This window comes from Pteropus alecto, unplaced genomic scaffold, assembly GCF_000325575.1.
Source record: "Pteropus alecto unplaced genomic scaffold, ASM32557v1 scaffold398, whole genome shotgun sequence".
In the NCBI taxonomy this organism is placed as follows: Eukaryota; Metazoa; Chordata; class Mammalia; order Chiroptera; family Pteropodidae; genus Pteropus; species Pteropus alecto.
This window is the reverse complement of record NW_006442497.1, coordinates 3,565,759-3,580,288: the sequence shown is the minus strand read 5'-3', so window position 1 is coordinate 3,580,288 and position 14,530 is coordinate 3,565,759. Positions and strand designations below refer to the sequence as shown.

The window sequence follows — 14,530 nt, the reverse complement described above, 5'->3', positions numbered from 1 at the left end:
CACTGTCCAGCTTTGTGCCAGAAGCTTCGCGGGGGTTGCTGGGATTGGGATTTTCCCCTCCCATGTGCTCCGACTGGCGCTAAAAGTTTTGAGCTCAAAAGTCTAGAACCACCATCCTGAGTGCAGGTGGCCGCTGGGCCCCGGGGTTCACCTGGAATCCGGCCTCGGAGCGTGCTTCCCAGGACAATAATACGCTCCCCTGAGGTTCGGGTAAGCTCTTGACTGAGCCCGATGAGTCCTCTCTGAGACAGGAGCCCTAGGCTCCATTTATTTTCAGCTAGAGAAAATAGTGGGGACTGGGGGTTGGGCATTGGGGACTGGGCGATTTAGTGTGTGTACGGGGGGCTGGAAGCTTGGCTGGCGGCACTAACAGAGAAATGCAATGTTGGGAGGCCTGAAGGTTTATAATGGCGATGTTAAGACTAGCTGAACTCAAAGCTGAAAACCTGGGCGAAGGCGTAGGACTTTGGGGAACTTTCAGCTGGCCTGAGGGTTTCTTCCCCACCCTTCTACCTCCATTCCGGCTGTGGAGAATCCTGAAATAAAAACGCACAGAACATCAGGGTCCGAGACTCGAATTTCGGAACTTTGGGAACTTATAGCTCTTGAAATTTTAGAGCTATGGTATTCTGGTGGATTCTTGGGCTCCATTCCGAAACGATTATTCCCGTAGATCTGGGAAGCCCACGCTGCTAAGGTCCCATAACTTTCGGACCTTTGTCCTTCCTGGAGTAACCTTTCCAACCGGCCTCCTGCTCCGCTAGATAGAGAAAATCCAATTAAATACTGTCAGTTGTGAAAGTGGGAAGTGCTAATTGAGAGGTTTGCCTGCGAAACCGGGGAGGATTGTCCTGGTCTGAGAGGCCCGGGAGCCCTGTTATTGTTTGGGTCTACATTTACATTTCTGCCACTTGTAGCATTTCCGGTTTCTTTCTTTGGAGCAACTCATATTCACCAGACGAGAGGGAAGTAGAAAGAGAAAAAGATTTTTAGGCTGGTGGCTATTGCTTGCCGAGGGAGGTCGATAATCCCCTCCTCTAATTTATTTTCTTCCTGGACTACTCAATTACGGCTTTCGGAAAGGAAGGGGATCTTTGTTTTGATGCGAACCTCAACCCCTCCCCCTCTTTTAATGGTGTGTTCCACCCAGGGCGACTGCGATCTAGGCGGAAGCTACCATTACGTGGGACAGGGTTTAAAAAAGTGCATCGGGAAAATCCTGAGTACTTTCGCAGATGGTACATTTGAGAATTAAATGATGAAACAGTGTAACGACGGATCATTTGTTTCTGGCGGAGAAACAACTAATCTTGTGTCTGGCTTTGGACTAAGCCATTCCAAATTCGGACGCAGACTGAACGTCGTGGAAGCGGAAGGGGCGGGCCTTGGGGAGAGGTGGCCCCGAGGTCCTAAGTGCAGCCCGCTTACCCTTACTTGTAGTCGCCTGTGGGAGGCGGCGGAACCCGTTCGCAGTCCAACTCCCAGACTTCACAGTCCTGCATCTTCATCCCACAGGACGCGGTCATTTTATTCAGTCATTTACCATGCACCTGCTGAGAAACAGACACTGCGCAGTACCTATGTGTTTATCTTTTTTCTAAATTGAGGTTGCATTTTCACCCACTGCAATTAGACGAATTTTAGCGGTTAACCACTCTGTAACGCCTTTCAAAGTACGGAACATTTTTATTGCCTCAGAAAAGTTTCTTGTGTCTCTTCTCAGTCTGTCTCCGGCGCCCACCTCTATTTTTGTCATCATGGGTTCGTTTTGCCTGTTGGGGAACTTCATGTAAATGGAATCTTACAGTCTGTGCTCCTTTGTATCAGGCTTTCCTGAAGCATAATGTTTGTTAAATTCGTGTTATTGCATGTATCGGTGGTGTATCAGTATTTTGCTCTTTTTTACTTAGTATGTTACGTTGGATGAATCAACCATCAATTGTTCATTCTTCTGATGGCCATTTGTTTCCTGGTTAGGGTTATTTTGAATAAAGTTGCTATTAACATTCTTGGCCAATTCTTTTTGTGGTAATGAGTTTTCATGTTTCTTGAGTGGATACTTAGGATTGAAATTGCTAGGTCAAGAAAGTAGAGAGTAGATCTCTATATTTTAACTATAAAAAAATTCTAATTTTCAAAGTGGTCATATCATTAACTATGTTCGACAGTTTTCATATGCTTATTGGCCATTCCTATGTCTTATGAAGTGGCTCTTCAAGTCTTTTCCCCCATTTAAAATTTTTTTTAATTGAGTTGTAGCGGTTTTTATGTTCCAGATACGGTTATCTTTTGTCTGATAAATGTGTTTTCTCCTGACCTGTTGCTTGCCTAAAGGAACAGAAGATTCATCTTCTTTCTTTTAATTGTTTGCTGTGACCCATTTAGGAAATCTTAACCTTAAGATCATGAAGATAACTCTTGTACATTTTCTCATATATTTTCTTCTAGAATCTTTATAGTTTTTGGTTTTACCCTCAGGTCGATGAGCCATAATTAACTTAAAATATTTGTTTATGATACGAGAGTCAAGGTTCTGTTTTATTTTATTTTTTCCTATATGGATATCCAATCGTTCTAGCTCCTTGTTAAAATAGCCTTCCTTTCCCACCGAAGTGCTTTTAATTGGAGTGCTTGGTCCATTTACATTTAATGTGATTATTGTGAGGTTTGAGTTTAAGTCTGCTATCTTAGTACTATTTTCTGTCTGTCTTCTTTGTCCTGCTCTTTACACATTTGAGGAAGAAATATCAATCATACACAAACTTTGAAAATATAAAGAGGAGGTAACATTGCCCAACTCGTTTGGAGAGACCGGCATAATCCTGATAGCAAAATCAAACAAGGACATTACAAGAAAATTTAAACCAATATTCCTGCTAGCATTTATGTGCGAAAATCTGACAAATTTTGGCAAATCAAATCTGCTAATATATAAAAATGATAAATAACATCCTGACTAAGTGGAGGCTATCCATGACTGCAGTGTTGATTTAACATTCAAAAATCAGTGTAAAAAATTAAAATCCTATGATCATTTCAACAGATGTATAAAAAGCAGTTAACAATATGTAGCAGCTATTCATGATTTTTTAAAAAAGAAAAACTAGCCTCCCAGCAAAGTAGGAAAAGAAAACTTCCTCAGTCTGATGAAGGGCACCCCCAATCAAGTTACCATTAACAGTATACATCATAGTGGTAGGCTGAATGCTTTTCCTTTATAATCAGGAGCTAGAAAAGGATTCGATTCTCACCACTTCAGCATTATACTGGAGGTCTTAACCAGGCAAGAAAAAGAAATAAAGATTAGAAAGGAAGAAATAAAACTTTATTCACGTATGACATGATTGTGTACACAAAAAAAATACTAACAGAAAATCCGATGAAAAACTATCAGAACTAGTAAGTGATTATAGCAAAGTCACGTGTTTTAAAAGCACCATACGTAAATCGTATTTTTGCATAATAGCACCCATTGAATCTGAGCTTGGAAAATGAATTTTAAAAACTGCCATTTACAGTAGCATCTAAAAACATGGCATATTCTGATAATTTAACAAAAATTGGACAAGCGCTCTATATTGAAAACTATAAAATATTGGTGAGAATTTAAGGAAGATTTAAATAATGGAGAGGGGTACCGTATCCACTACTTGAATCACTCAATGGTGTTAAGATGTTGATACCCCCCAAAATTATTTAATTCGATCCCAGTCAAAATCCTAGCAGGCATTAACCAATGTCACTATAAAATTAATTAGTTAATTAATTAATTAGTTTTAAAGATGCTAGCAGGCTTTTTTGTAGAATTTCACAAGCTGATTCCAATATGAAAGAATAGTACAAAGTTGAAGGCCTTAAACTACCTGACTTAAAGATTACTGTAAAGCTGCAGTAGGATGACAACCAATGAATAGAACAGAGTCTATTTGTGTCTTATTTTTGTCCACATTTTAATTGCACGAGTAATGTATGGATACCATCTTTTTTTTTCTGTTAATAAAGCTAAAACCCCCTTTGACTATGTACCCCCAGTCCCATGAGCATGACTATCCCCTCCCTGAGACCATCACTATCATAGTTTTGTGAATTTTTATTCTTCTTGCTTGTCTTTCATACTTTTACATAAATATGTTTATAGGCAATATGTGGCTTTACACTTTTAATTTACATAAACTACTTCCATTACTGTGTTTTGCTTTTTTCCTTCAAATCACATTTTTCACCCAATCTGTTTCTAAGCTATATTAGGCTACACTTATACAGATAAATTGATTTCCTTAAACTGCTGTAGTAAATTTGTCTTATGAGTAAGTATACCACATTTAATTTAGCCATTTTTCTCTACTGATGGGTAGTAATATTGTTTCTTATTGCCTAACATTAGAAATAACACTGACTTGAACATTTTTGTGCAAGAATCCTGCTGCCCCTGTGCAACTTTTTCTGGGGAGTCTACCCAGAAGTGGTTTAGCTGAGTTAGGTTTTTGTGTTTTCAGTTTTATGACATTGCCTTATTACTTTCCAGAATCAATTTTTTTCCCAATCAAATAGCTCTGGCCAGAAATTTTTTTTTTTTACACCAGATTCTGAATGAAGGCAGAGGGGTATAATTATTTAGAGCTGGGGTGTAGCCTCAGACTGCACAGGTTCCAATCCCTGGCCCTATCTCTTGGGAGCTTTCTGAGCCTGGGTAAGTGACTTAATTCCCATAACTTTAGTTCCCTCAGCTGGTGATAATACCTACCTTCCTGGCGTTTTGAGAGGATTAATGAGATAAGCCACTGAAAGCAGTGGGCCCTAATAGAGCCTATAAGCAGCAGCCATTGTTATGATATAGTTGTCTGACCTTCCCTTCCTTGGAGTCCCGACTGAGTTCATTGCCTTCCCAGTGGGACTTCCTGTATAAACATCCTGCCTCCCCAATCTTTTAGAAGGTCTGGTTCAGCTTTTGACAATTTATGGTATCCTGGCTCCCTGATGCTCATACCCATGGGAAGTATCTGCTCTGAAAAGTTTTCCGGAATAGTGATGACTGTGCCTGCTATTTTGAATGAAGCATTGAGACTGTAGTTGCTACCAAGGACTGAAAGAGGGAAGCCTCCTACATGTCCATGGGACTGTCCCCCAGTTGGATTGACACCTTGGGCCCACCATCCCAGGACTGCCTCTCCTGGCATGTTAACTGAACAAAGTTCCCTAAAGGAGGTGAACCAGCATTAATGGGGCAATACACAAAAGCTCTACGCATTCACAATCACAAAGTTCTCACTCTAGAACAATAATATAGAAAAAATTAAATGGGACAATCATACAAACCAAAACTTTTGTTAAGCTCTTACTATGTGCCAGGCACTTTTCTCAGCTCTTTACATTTCCCTTAATAAGTAAGGTCCTACTATTAGAGCAAAGGACACTAAGGCACACAAAGGTTTAATAAACTCCCAGCTATTAAGTGGCGAGCCTGGGATGCTAGCCTGTCTGCCTCTAGAGCCCATGCTCTGCTACAGCTGCCTATGTTTCCCAGTCTCAGGTGCTTTGCACTAAAAACGCAAAGATGAGTAAAACTCAGTTACTGTACGTGAGAAAGCCAAAAATTAGCCCCTCAAGATAGGTAAGGTCATGTAGCAAACTTGAGTGACAATACATCAAACCCTAGGGCTTTTGACTTCTGAGCCCCCTCTCCATTCAATTGAGCCTCCTTCCATAAAAGTTTCAATTTTCTTTTTATCATCGATCTAGGGAGACCATAATACTTCTCCCTCATCCCCTCGCCAAGGCAGATGTTTTTGGGATTGCTCCTTTTTTAATAAAGCTCATTCACTCACCTGTGTACTGTGGGCCCAGGCACTTAACCTCTTTTAAGACTGAGCTTCATCTCCTATAAAGTGTCAAGTGTGGTTATCTAGACAAATAAGGTAACCACTTAAAAAGGTTTTTGCAAACTAATTATATAAGGAAGAAAGCCCTCTATCAACATAAAGGTAGAGGTGAAGTTAAGGGAAACTAGAAAGAGCTCACCAGTGGCAACTGCTTGCTGGGGGCAGGGGGATATTTCTCAGCAAAACAGAAAGAAAGGTATAATTTGCAGCATGTATGTTTCTTAGCAAAGCTGATTGACAAATGTGGCATAAAGAAAGATGATGAAGCCATTTGAAAGCTGGTCTGGGAGAAAGAGATGATAGGAGCAGAAACTAGTGCAGGACCCTGGCCCAGACTGGGACCTCCCCACTTCTCTGTCACCCTTGCCGCTTTGACCGCTCATAACGTGCTCACAGCCTGGGCACAACAATTCACTTATTGCTAATACTATGATAAACAAGACAGAACTTTTTTGTCCTGAGGAAGTTTATATGCAACTAGAGGAAACATGAATAAGAAAAGGTATCAGACAGTGTAAGTACCGTGAGAATTAAAGCAGGTAACAGAGTTTGGCTGGCAGTCTTTGAGTGTTCTGGGAAAACATCCCTGAAGAGCTGTGACATTCAAGTTGAGGTCTCAGTGAGGAGCCTACCCTGCAGTGATGGCGAGAATGGCGTTCCTAGTTGAGTGGACTGGAGAGTGAAGAGGAGAGGAAGGCAGCCAGTGTACCTCAAGCATCAGGGAAGGGAAAAAGTGCTGGGAGACGAGATCAAAGAGGCAGGCAGGGGCCTGGTTGTGAGGTATTTGTAAACCAGGGTGAGGAGCTGACCCAAGGGAATGGGTGGGTGAAGGGTGACAGAAGATACAGTGATTCTTCAGGAAGCTTTAAGATAAAGTGGATCACGTGGAGAATGTGAGGGTCAAGAGAAGTATCTTCCCCCAGATGGAGGGAATGGGCTGATAGTTACTTCATCCTTGTTACTAGGAAGGAGGGCAGAAGTTAGGTACACTTCAAGAAGCCTTGTGGATTCAGTGGTGGGAAGGTTGGAAGTCCTGGTTATCTTTTTCTCAAGGAAGTGTGTGGAGAGTCTGGTGAGGGGTGAGGCAGGCAGCCTGGGTTGTAATAAAGTATTTGAAGAGAGAAGGTATAAAGGAGCAGTCTTACTCTTCAGGAAGTCAGGGGATTCTTGTGTCTCAACATCTGATATGGTGTTGTCAAAGGGGGCCCTCCTCCCTTAAGGCTGGGTGACCTGGTTCTGAGTGTGTCTCATGCTGGGTCCTTGCTTCTCCCCCGACAGCAGCCACACTGCCTTCCAGGGAGCTGCAATGGATATACCTCAGTCAGAACTCAATATGGAGCCCCCTCTGAGTCAGGAGACATTTTCAGACTTGTGGAAACTGTGAGTAGAGGTCTCTTGGGAGGGGCAAGTTCACTGCCTAACCTGTAATAACCACTGTCCCACCCCATTTCCCAGCCCCTTAGGCCTATAGAAAGCAAAAACCAGTACTGACTTTCTGCTCTTGTCTTTTAGACTTCCTCAAAACAACGTTCTGGTAAGGACTCGGGGTGAGAAGGGAACAGGAGCTGCAGGGCTGAGTGGCTAGGAACTTGGCCCTCTGACTCTTGTCTATTCCATTCACAGCCCCCCGACATATCCCTGCCAGAGAATGAATTTTTGCTGCCCTCAGTCCTTGTGAACTGGCTGGATGAAGATCAAAATGAATCCCCCAGGGTCCCAGCAGCTGCCACCCCAGCACCAGCCACCTCCTGGCCCTTGTCATCCTTTGTCCCTTCCCAGAAGACTTACCCTGGCAGCTATGATTTTCGTTTAGGATTCCTGAATTCTGGGACAGCCAAGTCGGTAACCTGCACGGTCAGTGACCTTGAGTGGCTGGGTTCCATGTGACAGTTTGATGCCTCGCCATATCCCCCTGGGTTTTTCTTTTCAGAACACTGGAATTTTTCTCAGCCTTTAGCTTCTTGTATGTCTACATCTTACCTATTTAGTCTGTTACCTTTGACCTCTGTCCCAAAGTTGAATTTTCCCCCTTGACTTTGGGCTTTCATCCTTCTCAGCATCTCATGGGGCCATGGAACTTTTCTTTTTCTTTTTTTTTTCTTTGCTCTTATTCATTCCTTAGCTTTTGTAAATAAACTTCTGGAATGTAGGTCCCCAACTCTGCCATCCTTAGCTACCCTCCCCACATGGTACATGGCTTCCAGTTGATGCTTAAGTAGTGTTTGTTCTTTTGACCCCCTGGATGCTTGTCCCCTGACCTTCCATTCATTCTTCTTTTCCTACAGTACTCTCCTACCCTCAACAAGCTGTTTTGCCAGCTAGCAAAGACCTGCCCTGTGCAGCTCTGGGTCAGCTCCCCACCCCCACTTGGTACCCGTGTCCGAGCCATGGCCATCTACAAGAAATCTGAGTACATGACAGAGGTGGTGAGGCGCTGCCCCCACCATGAACGCTGTTCTGACTATAGCGATGGTGAGTGGTTGGGGGCTGCAGATGAGACAGGGCTGGTGCCCAGGGTCCCCAGGTCCCTGATTCCTCCTTAATTGCTCTTAGGTCTGGCCCCTCCTCAGCATCTTATCCGGGTGGAAGGGAATTTGCGTGCCGAGTATTTGGATGACAAACATACTTTTCGACATAGTGTGGTGGTACCCTACGAGCCGCCTGAGGTATGGTTTGGCTGGGGTCTCTTGCGGGGAGGGGTCTCTTGCGGGGAGAGGCCTGGAAGGGTTTTTCATTGGCCATCCAGGCGGGAGATAGGGGAGCTTTCTCCTGCTTCTTCTTTGGCCTTCCCACAACACTGAGGCGTGGAATGGTTATCCCCATTCCACAATTGAGTAAACAGCTTACAGAGACAACAGGCCTTCCCAGGGCTAGGTGGCCTCACCTTGGGCTGCTGTTCTCTCCCAGGTGGGTTCTGATTGTACCACTATCCACTACAACTTCATGTGTAATAGCTCCTGCATGGGGGGTATGAACCGACGGCCCATCCTCACCATCATCACACTGGAAGACTCCAGGTAGGGACCCGCATACCACTCTTCACACTGGCACACTCCTCCCTAGTCTCTACCTGTCTCTGTCTCTTGGGCCCGGCCTCTCAACAAATTACTCCCATACTACCAGCCCTCTTTTCCTCTCACTCCCATCCCCATATACAGAACCAGTGCTGCTCCTTCCCAGTTTTCTTTTCTCTAGCTTTGTGATCTTTCTTACTTGCGGCTTCTCCTCCAAATGACTGGAGCTGAAACTTAGGCTCCACATAGGATGAAGGTGGTTGAAAGTAAGTTGAGGCCTGGTTTGCAGGAGACCAGGGAGGTAGTGCCCACCTTTCTAACTGCCTCCTTCCTTCTCTTATCTGGGTAGTGGTAATCTGCTGGGACGGAACAGCTTTGAGGTACGTGTTTGTGCCTGTCCTGGGAGAGACCGGCGCACAGAGGAAGAGAATTTCCACAAGAAGGGGGAACCTTGTCCCAAGAAGCCCCCTGGGAGCACTAAGCGAGGTAAACATGCAAAACGTGAAAGTGGAAGAGGCAGAGAGGGTGCAGTTCTACCCCGAATTCACTCTTCTCACTTTTCCTTACCTCTTTCCCAGCACTGCCCACCGATACCACCAGCTCCTCTCCCTCACCAAAGATGCCATTGGATGAAGAATATTTTACTCTTCAGGTACCAAGTCTAGGAGAGACTAATATACAATCTCTTGCCCCTACTCAGTGGGATTGGATAAGGGAATAAAAGATAGAAGTGTAGCAAATGTGAGGTTTGGCCCAGATTCCCTATCCGTCCTTTCCTCTGGTGATGGAGACTTGTTAAGTTTCAAGTCTAGCACTCAAAATGCTATTTCTTCCTGACTTCTTTCCCTGCATTTAGGACATTTGCCATCAGAGGGCAGTAGTGCCTAGAGACAATAGCTCCTGGTTGTGCCTGACTTCTGCATGCCAGTTTGTACCATACCTACATTTTAAAAGAAAATTGTTAAATAGAGCATGAAAATGTTTCCATGACTTTATCTAATACTTCTGTATCCCCCTCCTCCCTTGCCATAGATCCGTGGACGTAAAAACTTCGAGATATTACGAGAACTGAATGAGGCCTTAGAGCTGAAGGATGCTCAGGCTGGAAAGGAGCCCAGGGGAAGCAGGGCTCACTCCAGGTAAGTGTCCCCTCCTAGCCCTACTCCCCTACCTTCCTATGTTGAAAAGCCTGGGATTCCATTCTAATTCTGCCTTCAAGGTAAAAGGCAACTGATCCCCTCCCATTGGGTCCTGGTCTTGCCCAAACATTCTTTAGTCTTCCTCCAGTTGTATCATGTAACTGCTTCAGCGGGTGTCCACAAACCCCTCAAGCCCAGATAGGAGCATGGATATTTGTCACTTCCAGCAACCTCTAGCTTAGAGCTGGGGGGTCTCAAACAGTGGCCTGAAAACTGTATAAGTATTGGACAGAGCCGGGGTTTGAGGGCAGATCCTCAGCCCTGCTGAGTACTAGCAAGTCCTTTGTGGCCTTGTTATTCCCCCTCGCAAGCTCAGTTTCCTCTTTTGTCAAATAGCGTAAGGAAAGAGTAAGAGATTAATTAATACACATAAGTACCCAAGGTGTTCTGTAAACATGTATGCAGTTGATGACCATTTTAACTTAAATTCCCCTTGCTCCAACTTTAGACCTTTCAAAGCCTAGATCTAGGAAGAGGACGCCTGAGCCTCTTAATCAGATGATGTTATCTCCCCTTCCCCTTCTTTCTCCCCCACAGCCACCTGAAGTCTAAGAAGGGGCAGTCTACCTCCTGCCATAAAAAACTCACGTTGAAGAGAGAGGGGCCTGACTCAAATTGACGTCCTCTGCTTCCTATTCTCCATTAACACCCCACCCTCATCCACCTTCCCTGGCATTTTTGAGAGCTTAGTTGCTTAAACTTCTGTCTGCTTGGTACAGATGTGCCTCAGAAACACTCTAGAATTCCGTTTGCCTTGGCTCTGTTAAAGAAGTTGGCCTGCACTGGTGGTTTTTGAGGGAGGTAGGGGAAGCTGGGATGTTTCAAGCTTATTTAGCTTTTAGGGTTTTTACTCTGAAGATGGTAAAAGTATGTAAGGATTAGGTTTTAAATCAGCCATACATTGGGTTACAGGCTAGTCAGGGAAGCTATTACAAGTTGTTGAATTTCTCCTAACTTCATAGTCCATATCGATAAAATGCTAATTATACCTACCTCACGGGGTTTATTGTGAGGTTAATGAAATAATGTATGTCTGGAACTAGGCACCCTCAGGGATGCTTGTTCCCTGTCCCTGTTGGTGTGGATGGGTTGATGCTTTCTGTAACTGGGCAACTGGCTAAGAGGAGGGAATTTCCAAATCCTTTCTCTGCTAGCCTGGCTAAATCCTAACTTCTTGGTGAACCCTAGCCCATAAGAATTTCACCTCATCCCACACCCTGCAGGATTCCATCCCTGATGTAGGATCTGTATCTACCAAGATCTCTTACTTCCCCCAGATGCTCAGGGTCAATTTCTTTTGCACTCTGCAAAGCACATCTGTATTTTTCACCCGCACCCTTTCCCTCCCCTTTTTATACCACATTTTTGTATTTTCTTATTTTACAATAAAGTTTTGCTACAACCTGTGTATCTGAGGGGTATATGCCAGTACAGGCTGCCTGGGGTCTGCAATGCAGGAATGAATTAAGGAGGTGACATTGGGAGACAGCCACCTGAGTCTCCAGGGAATGTGGGCTAGGGCCCAATACCCGGGTTCCGGGAGAGAACAAAAGCTGGAGACTGGGTCAGCCTGCAGGCTGCATGATAAAAAGGGAGGGGGTTACTCCATTCATAACTCAGGAACCAACTGCCCCTCCTCCCCTCCTGCCAGGGCTGGCACAAGATTCTCTTGCCCCTGCTTCTAGGATTCAGCTACTGCCTCCTTGTCAGCTTCTCACCAAGGATTATGGGATTTAAATGTCTGATTTAGCAAGCCTGAGCCTCTGAGGTAGCCATCTGCTCCACAGGAAAGGAGCTGGATACCTGGGTTCCCAAGGGGAAAGAGGGTGGGTGCTATTGGATGATGAGAGAGCATGGGGAGGCCTGCCAGCAGAGGTCCTCAAGAAGTGGGGGCAGCTAAGGTAAGGGCTGGGGTGTGGGGCTGGGGCCTTCCCAGCATCCCCTCATCCTGGGCCTAATGCCAGGCACTTGAATGAATTGAAGCTTTAAACTCTGCCAGGAAAATCTTTCAAAGGGCTTCTCGGGGTAGGGAGGAGAGGTTGGGGAGCTCAGCACCAGCCCCCTTCATCCTGTTCTTCAGTACTGTCAGCTCCCAGGGAGGGGGGCTGATGGCAAGCTCTCCCCATCACCCACTGCTGCCTTAGCCAATGCTTAGGGGGTGGCTAGAAAGTGGGGACATGTCTTGTCCTGCCTCCTCTCTGGGGGTGGAGGGAGAAGTACTAAGGACTGGAGGGTTTTCTGGGCCATGGTCCTCAGCCTACCAACCAGGCTTAAGATGCCAGTGGGAATACTGTGGCTTACCCTAAGGATCCCAGATGGCTATGAAGCCAACAGCCTCAAAAGTGGCCTCAAAACCACTTTTTTTCTTTGTTGCTGAGAAATGCCAAATGCTCCCCAGGAAACCCAGAACTACCTCTTTCACAGACCTTTAACTTTACCATCTTTACCCACCCACCAGGCCCTTGGCAAACCAAATTTCTTGTAATTCATTCCCTCTCACTCCTGCAGATAGTCACCTTGAAGCTTATTTTCTTCTGACCAGCGTTCAGCACCCCCTACTCACATTGCCCTAGATTGTCTGCTTCGTTTCTGCTGTACTCCAGAAAGCAGATCCATTCTGGCTCTGCTGATTCCTTCTTTGTGAGTTAATAGATTACTGGACTGAGAATTATGAGACCTGAGTTTTCAGGCCAGCTCTGCTGTGAGCTATATGACATTTAATGAGTCCCTAAATTCTCTGATCCTACCTGCTTACTTCCTTCCCTCTGGTGTGTTCATCTACTCATGTGTTTGTATTCACTGGTGCCTTACTCTGTGCCCACCACTGTTTAAGCCCTGGGGACCCATGGCAGACATATCCCTTGCCCTCAAACTGAAAGAGCTCAAGGCCTGCCCCCATCAAGGTATGGGAAATTTTAGAAAACTTATCTCCCTGATTTCAGGAGCAGAGGGTCCCCAAATCTTTTGCTGAAACCCAGCAAAAAATGTTCAGAGGAAAATGTATAGACAAATGATTTCATAATTAAAAAAAAAAGAAAAGAAACTTAGCACGCATCCTAAAAATTAAAGATAAATTATTGAAACAAAGCAAATTTGGTTGAAAGAATAAATCTAAAAGCAAGGGCTTTAAAAAAATATTTTTTAAGATACATTTTGAAATGAAAACTCCAAGTACGTGATAGAAAAAAAAAAAAAGCAAGGACTGAATGTTACTTAAATTATCCCAAGCCATAGGAAAAGAATGAAAATTCCAATATGTGTAGAATAATTGTGGTTTCATTAATATTAAAACCTGATAAGATACTAAGCAACTAGAAGCCAAATTATATAGATGAGATATCTCAAAATAGTACCAGAATACATTGATGAGTCACGAATATTAACACTAGGGTTTATTTCAGAATCAAAAAGTTAGCTTAATAAAGAATCTATCAACAAAATTCATTACATTAAGGAAGAAAAATATATCAACAGATGCTGAAATGAATTTCATTAAATGTCAGCAGCCATTCTTTTAAAGAAAATTAAAACAGTAATATAATACCAATAAGTAATCTAATGGTTAAACATTAAGATAATTTTGATTAGAATCAAGAGCTAGTCTACGTAGGGCCATGCCACCCTGAACATGCCCAATCTCATCTGATCTCAGAAGCTAAGCAGGGTCAGGCCTGGTTAGTATTTGGATGGGAGACCACCTAGGAATATCAGGTGCTGTAGGCATTTAAAAAAAAACAAACAAACCTAGAATCAAGAACTAAGAGATACCCACTAGCAATGGTTTAAAGGCATTCAAGAGGATAAACACTGGTTAAAATATCTCTACCTTTTAGAGATCACATGATTATGTGCATAAAAACAAGACAATAAGATATCTGATAGAATTGAAGAGAATTTAGTAAGGTAGATGGATAATGGAGAAATGTTTTTATCTTATTGCAAAAGGACATAAATGAAAATATTCCATTCAAAATAAAAGCAATAAAATATTTAGGAATAAAGTAAATAAGAGTGGCACACAAAAGAAGAGCACAGGACCTATATGAAGAAACCTATAAAACCTTATTTAAGGACTTAAAACCAAGCTCTAAACAAAAGGAAAATAATATATTCTTAGATGGGAAAACTTAATTTCCTGGGGAAAAGGTCAATTCTGAAATAAAAATATAATGCAATTCCAATTAGAATCCAGACAAGTTTGTATTTTTGTTTCCATAAACTGGATAAATCATAAATTTATGGAGACTAAGTGCCCAAGAATAGCCAATAGTAGTTTTAAAAGGAGAATGGGAGGAACTTACTTTGTTAGATGTCAAAAAAAATACTATAAAACTATTGGAATCAGATCAATATGGCTTGGTATATGGAGTGGTAGACAAGCCAGAGTCAGCAAGTAGTGAATCCAGAAGTAAATTTCAATAGAAAATTTAATTATATG

General features: G+C 43.4%; 1 protein-coding gene and 1 pseudogene across 2 annotated transcripts; both read left to right on the top strand.

Annotated features, from left to right (window-relative positions):
* Nucleotides 1–61: 61 nt before the first annotated feature.
* TP53 (tumor protein p53) lies at nucleotides 62–11,500 on the top strand. 2 transcript variants are annotated; one of them, XM_006922335.3, is made up of 11 exons: nucleotides 62–210; nucleotides 7,158–7,259; nucleotides 7,392–7,413; nucleotides 7,503–7,733; nucleotides 8,165–8,351; nucleotides 8,433–8,545; nucleotides 8,787–8,896; nucleotides 9,243–9,379; nucleotides 9,472–9,545; nucleotides 9,926–10,032; nucleotides 10,630–11,500. In XM_006922335.3, exons 2-11 carry the CDS (start codon nucleotides 7,186–7,188, stop codon nucleotides 10,709–10,711), a joined length of 1,137 nt encoding a protein of 378 aa, XP_006922397.1. In that variant the 5' UTR covers nucleotides 62–210; nucleotides 7,158–7,185; the 3' UTR covers nucleotides 10,712–11,500. The 2 variants fall into 2 exon arrangements, with proteins under 2 accessions (XP_006922397.1, XP_015452925.1); XM_015597439.2 differs by having other exon boundaries at nucleotides 77–210; nucleotides 7,161–7,259.
* Nucleotides 11,501–13,696: 2,196 nt separating this feature from the next.
* Nucleotides 13,697–13,815, top strand: LOC112471490 (annotated as a pseudogene).
* The last annotated feature ends 715 nt before the right edge of the window (nucleotides 13,816–14,530 follow it).